Source organism: Ictalurus furcatus, chromosome 28, assembly GCF_023375685.1.
Source record: "Ictalurus furcatus strain D&B chromosome 28, Billie_1.0, whole genome shotgun sequence".
NCBI lineage: Eukaryota > Metazoa > Chordata > Actinopteri > Siluriformes > Ictaluridae > Ictalurus > Ictalurus furcatus.
This window is the reverse complement of record NC_071282.1, coordinates 9,857,979-9,864,690: the sequence shown is the minus strand read 5'-3', so window position 1 is coordinate 9,864,690 and position 6,712 is coordinate 9,857,979. Positions and strand designations below refer to the sequence as shown.

The window sequence follows — 6,712 nt, the reverse complement described above, 5'->3', positions numbered from 1 at the left end:
AGTATTCCTTGTAAATATTTCCTATATAGTCTACTGTTTGTAGCAGTAAATGATAAAACTGTAACTGCATACACTCGTACATGTCTGACGAGCTGGATTAGCTGTGAATTATTTTTACTGATCTCAGATACTCAGTTCCTACGTGATAAGCTGTAATGCTTTTTAAGCTAGAGGTTTACTAGTAGGTATTAATTAGTCAATATTTGGGGGGAAAATATTACTAATAAATAGAGATGGCACGATGCCACGTTTTCTTTTCCGATACCAATACTGAGACCTTGAGTTTCAGCTGATACCCACACCCATCCGATGTTTTCTTGAAAAACTGCTAAGCTGTTAAAAAAGCTGAAACACTTCACAGTTAAACTCGTTCAACAAAAATCACTTACATATGTAAATAAATATAATAAAATCAATTCTAACAAAAGAAAGAAGTTTCCTCCAGTCTTTTAGGTTGGATCCGAATCAGAGTGGCTCTCTCTCTCTCTCTCTCTCTCTCTCTCTATATATATATATATATGTAATTAAGAATTAACATCTGATTAATTATTAGTCAGAGTACTGACATCTCCTTTCTCCATAGTCGAAAAGCTTTTCCTTGTTTCTGAATACATGTCTGACCAGCAGAACCGAGCTTTTACTAGTCAAAATGGAGTTATTCTTATAAATAAAAATTTCACTACTACAGACCAAACCTGAAATATTTTAATTTCACCTAATAAACATTCATTTTGTACTAGGTTATCGGTCTATAAACATTCACCAATTACCAATAAGAACTTAATAGGATTATATCTAGTGTTAACTAAATGTATCAATACTAAGAATTTGTTTGTGTCAGAACTGAATTATTTCCACTGATAAAATTTCCACTTTTGCAATATTGTCGAGAAATCAAGCTTTAAACAACTCAAACAACTTTAAACCTTAAATAAGTGGTTTTATTTTTAGTCTTCAAAACACAATAAAGATACTCATGCTTTTTTATTATTATTATTATTATTTTTTTTATATATATAAACGATTAAAAGCCACTACACACTATCACTATCTTCCTTATAAAGACGAGCACTTATCTTTACTTTGTTTCACTTGTCTGGATTTGTCCAGAATGTACCGAGTCGACTCGGGTGTCGACTCATGTGCCGACTCCTCATGGTCACTCATTTTACTTTTGGTGCTCAGTGTGTATTGAACATGCGCGCAGTCAGTGTTTGAGACGATACTCTCCCACCTCCCCACTGAGAACTTTTGCTCGGCTTGCTGAGTAATTTAGATGAAGGCAAACGCTTTGAATTTCGCCGATTCATCCCCCCCCCTCACCCCTCCTCCCCTCCCTCCCCCTCCTCACACCTCCCCCGCGGTCTATTGTATTCATGGCACAGAGATCAGCGCGCGCGCGCAGGCGATAAGATAAGCCTGGACTGCTTGTGCATAAGGACATTAGATCCTTCAAGCTGAGCGCAAATTCACAAGATGAGCGTTTGATGGGTGAAACGGAAACACACTGAGCTGACATTTTAAACCACTATAGCCTTTTTTAAGCACCGAGGATGCGCAGTGGTTTATCTCACTGACCAGTGAAACCGGCGCGTGCTGTGATTTTTAAAAAACTCATATAAAAAAAAAATCCAGCCTACAACGTGGTCCTTATTATATAATAATATATTTTAAATAAAATAATAAAAAAAAAATAATAAATAATCCTAACGCCATTTCCTATATCCATTCAACCGACCTCAGAAGAAGCAGTACCCAGTTTGGCCACACGGAGGAGCTCGCCATACACGGCTGAACGGCACCACTAATGCAAGACGGTTTTATATATATATATTTTTTTTAAAAAAAAGATCCTCTACAAAAACCTTCAGATGCATCGAATGCATTTGTGCATGTTGAAGACTGGATGGTCTATACTCTAATTATAATCAGCCGGACAAACCAAAATCAAAATGGATTTAAAAAAGAAATAAATAAAAATAATAATAAAGCCATTTCTCATTATAGACTAATTCACTTTTGCATTAATTTAGCCCGGTATCAAGCGCATCCATCCCGTGCAATAATAATAATAATAATAATAATAATAATAATAATAATAATAATAAAACGTGGCTCGGTTACAGTTTTGCGTGCGTTCCTGCGGCTTTCTTTAACATCTCGCATTACCTGTAACCATAAGTTATAACAACAGGTCGATAATCGAAGTGCACGGCCACACGGAGATGTCGGACAGGTCGAAGCTGATGCGTCGGACCTGCTGCAGTGTCTCAAATTGAAAGGAATCAGTCGAGAAGCTTTCAGCTGGTGACTGAAGGAGGAGGAGGAGGAGAGGAACGGAGGGAGGATGGAAGGGAGGGAGGAGATGGGGGAGGGGGAGGGGGGGTGGCGGATCCGAGGTCAGCCCGAGGTGCTGCTCCATAGGCGCTCTAATGCCTCCATTCATCGATTTTGAAGAACACCACCGTGTGGCACAGGACAGAGATAACACACTTTTGCAAGAGTTTTTTTTTCTTCTTTCCCCCCTTTCTTTTTTGCACAGCAGCGCCCAGCAGAGCACCGGTTTGGGAGTACAGCAATAATGCAATAAGGTGCAGGAACAAAAAGTCAGAATGCAGGATGCACACATGGGTTTAGTTCTGCTGTGTTCTGTGTTGGCACACAGTCGTGCGGCAAATGTGCACGAGTGAACCCCTAAACTCTCAAATGAACAGCTACAGGTTTGAATGAACTCTTAACAAAACAATGTTAATTCAACACTAGGAGCATGTGGGCTTTAGAATGGCCCTATCCTATATTAACACTATACTTACATGGTCTGAGCAAAAGATGATTAGGATACTAGTTCTAGAAGAAGAAGAAGAAGAAGAAGAAGAAGAAGAAGAAGACACATCTCACCAGGACACAAAGTGACCAGTGTTGATTATTGAATGGGTATACAGTGTACCTTTTAAACCCAAACTGATATTTGGTGTGGGTCACACACTTTACACATCTGACATCCTTCCAGTGTGAGAGCCGCAGCTGCGTGGCCTCGGAACAGCTAAGCTGCTTAGTGCTGTTGTTTATCTCTCACTATTAGTTCATTCATTTCTGGGTACACACCCAAAGACTAGTGTGAGCTCTATATGAATATATAAATATATATATATATATATATATATATATATATATGGATATATAGTTTCACTATATAGTGTATTACATATTCATCATGTATTGAAGGTTTCTTCAACTGTTGTGCTTATGTTCATGATCAAGCAATATCGTGAACACTGCTGTAGTTCTGTGATCGCACTGAAGTTAACTTACTTAGCAGGAAAGAAGAAAGGACTCAAGTCAAGAAAAAGAAAGAAAGAATAAGTTTCATTTTTTATTAAGGTTATAAATTTTAAACAAATACTTTCTAAAACAGTTTTACCCGGTGATATACAATTTAATATGCACAAAAATACAAGAATACCAACAAAATATGGAGAGTACGTCTGCAAACGTCTTTAATTCAGTACACATAGTGCTTATATAATGTGAGGACTTATGGCTAACTTATGAGATTGCCTTTTTAGAACAAAAGGTCTAACATTGTAGAAAATAAAATCAAACCCACAAAACCAAGCAAATGCTGGCATCATGAATTACTGCGAACTTTTTCTTTTAGTGAGAGGAACAGGAGGGAAACTGTGACGCCAAATTGTCAACAACAACAACAACAACAACAACAAAAGATGCCTGGCTGGTTCCATCCATCACGCCGTGCATTCTGGGAGTTGTGTTGTTAATTAATGGGCCCCAACGTTGAGTGAGATGAGGTGACTGGCATAGATGGACTACAAACACACTGGTACTGCAAGTTAGTGCAGTAAACAAAATGCACCAGGTATTTCCACTTCAAAACACAACAGACAACAAAACCAGAGAGAGGACTCTCAAATATTGCACCTTCTTCAGCTGACATGATTGCCTTTCGTGCTATTAAAGGTGTAATCAGAAATATGCCAGTCCCTCCATCATCTAGCCTCACATGTTGATCCTGTAAGCAGTACAGCTAGTCTTTCTGCCTGGAGCTGTTTCATAAACAGATGTTACAAACAATAAAAATAAAAAAAGTATAAAAAGCACGCAGTCATGACTGAGAACGTGCAATGTTAGGATGATCTGTTTGTGTTATTTCAAACATTACATGGGTAATGTTATTTTACAAGACATCTCAGTGAAGTTCCTTATCAAACAACTCAAAAAACCAAAACAACCCACGAGCAAAAAAGCAAAACAAAAAACAAACAAACAAACAAACAAACAACAACAACAACAAAAAAAAACATTCAAAACCTGCCATGTTCGTGGTGAGAGCTAGCTAGCAGTTCCGCGTTGGGGTTTAAGGCAACGAAATTCGTTGAGATCATTTCAGCAACAAAATGTTCGAGATGTCAACGTTGTCGGTGTAGAAGGACACACACACACACACACACAAGCACGCACGCACGCACACACACACACACACACACGGCAGGCGTCCACTCCGCGCCTCCCCACAAACGAACGAAACGAAAACAAACCTAACTCGAGTGTTTTAAATAACGTTCTGTTGCAAAAATAAAGTCTCAGGCTTTGTACAGTTCGGTTTTTGTCTCATTTCATCATAAAGGATTTGAGTCTATTTCTTTAGCACAGGGTCAAAAAGCTACGATGGCTCTGGTCCATGCCCCTAAACTCGCCAGCGCCTGCTTGCTGCAGAACTGTCCGTTAAGCGCTTGCTCTAAGTCCGCCTGCCGGCTCACAAGCCCCGAGAAGCCCGAGCCGAAGATGGAGATCAGGTTGGAGATGTTACACGCCTCCAGCGGCTCGGCGCAGCCCGCGTACGCGCACTCCTCCAACTTCTGGCGCTTGCAAGGCGCGAACTCCGGCGTCTCCTCCAGCTCGGGCGCGTAGTAGCTGAAGTCCATTTTGCGCTTCCTGACCGGGCCGTGAGCGCTCGGACAGCACGGTGCAGGCGACGCGCAGCAGTCCTGATGCAGGCAGCCGTTCTCCACCGTGGTCACGACGTGCGTGTCCAGGTCCAGCACGGTGGTCTTGCTGCAGTGCACGCCGCCCGACCCCGAGAAGTCGCAGCCCGGCGCCACGGCGCACGCCTCCACGCAGCAGCTGCGGTAGAACACTGCGTCCGACTGCTTACAAGACGAATCCTCGTCCTCTTCCTCCTCGGACTGGAGCACGAGAGACGCGGAGCACGCGCCCGGAGTAGGCTGTGGAGAGCGCGGGCCGACCGGCGAGAGCGCAGCGCACAGGCTGGGTGCAGGGTTCGCCACGCCGCAGCAGCTCGGCTCCTCCTCGGCGTCCTCAGCCACGTCGAGCGGGTTCAGCTCCTGGATCTCGTTGCACACGGTCATGACCTCCTCGTACTGCTGCATCCTGTAGATCTCCGCATACTTCTCGTTCATGTAGACCTGGCGCGCGTTCCTCAGCACGTACGACACCAGGAGGTTCTTGTGCAGCTTGATTCCTCCGCGCTGCGTCCGCGAGTTGTGAATCTTCCGCAACGAGATCGAGATCAGGCTCTGCGCGTCCACCGCGCACTCCCCCGTGTTGATCATTTTACTTTTAGACCCCTGTCCCACACTTCGGCGAAGGAAGCACTCGGGCTTTCACTCAGTCGAAAGCGCGGTATTTGGTTCGGGGGCGCAGGCTCAGGTTTGCTCGGTGGTGAAACATTGAACAAGAGCGTCCCTGTCCGCTTCCTCTTAACGAGCGAGCGCCAGCGATCATTAGCCTGAGAGCCGTGCTCACAGCATATATACCGCCTGGACGTTTCCGCCCACGTCGCGACGCTCCAATCGGACAGCGAGAACGCTCATGAGCGACGTGCAAGTCCCGCCTATGTTTTTCCATTCTGGCCAATCAGAGACGGGCGGTTCTTCTGTTCTATTCAAATTCCAAACTGACTTTAGCGAGCTGGAATGTTCTCATGAGGCGCTGAACAGAGGAGACACATTTTACTTTTGCCAGCTACAGTTCTCCTTAACTTTTGTGTTTTGTCAGGCTTAATGCTCTTAATTTATTTCCATAAAGGTCTTTTAATCTATTCGTAAAGCCCCTTTAATTAATTGAAATATTTCATATTTCTAAAATGATTTAATAAATACCTCATGTGAAGCATAATGTATGCGTATTATTTTTTGTTTAACATTTCCCAACACAACTAATTTGTATATTTTGTGTTCTTACTTTATGTAAAATAAATTGTTTAATGAACATCTATATTATAAGATAAAAACAAAAGCAAAAATGAAAGTTCATATGAGACTCCATACTTTCTACTGTGCATGTACACCCCACATATCTTCTCATTTTTGTTTGTGTTTTCTAAGCTTTTTGTGTTATTGATTCCTGTTTGAAAATTCACGTTTTGTTAATTTCTACTGAAAGCTGTTCTTTTTTGTTTTGTTTTTTGTAAACCATTCTTTTAATTCTTGCAGTACGTTTTCACTTACAGTGATTGAAATACATTAAACACATTCTTTGCATATTTGCTGTAAAATGTAACTATGGAGGGCAAATGCTCAGTTCCATAGCCGATCATTTGATATAAACTTGTAATAAATACAAGTTTATGTTACCTACTTTTCTAGTTTCATATGAATGTTAATGACACTAATGAATGATAACTAACAGATAATTAGTACACTGGTATAATACTGGTATTTTGCTTTAACCC

At 41.8% G+C, this 6,712-nt stretch overlaps 1 protein-coding gene across 1 annotated transcript; it reads right to left on the bottom strand.

Annotated features, from left to right (window-relative positions):
- Positions 1 to 3,347: 3,347 nt before the first annotated feature.
- On the bottom strand, positions 3,348 to 5,820 carry ier5l (immediate early response 5-like). Its single transcript, XM_053618132.1, has one exon. The coding sequence runs from the start codon at positions 5,589 to 5,591 to the stop codon at positions 4,674 to 4,676; it is 918 nt and encodes a 305-aa protein (XP_053474107.1). The 5' UTR covers positions 5,592 to 5,820; the 3' UTR covers positions 3,348 to 4,673.
- Between the last annotated feature and the right edge of the window lie 892 nt (positions 5,821 to 6,712).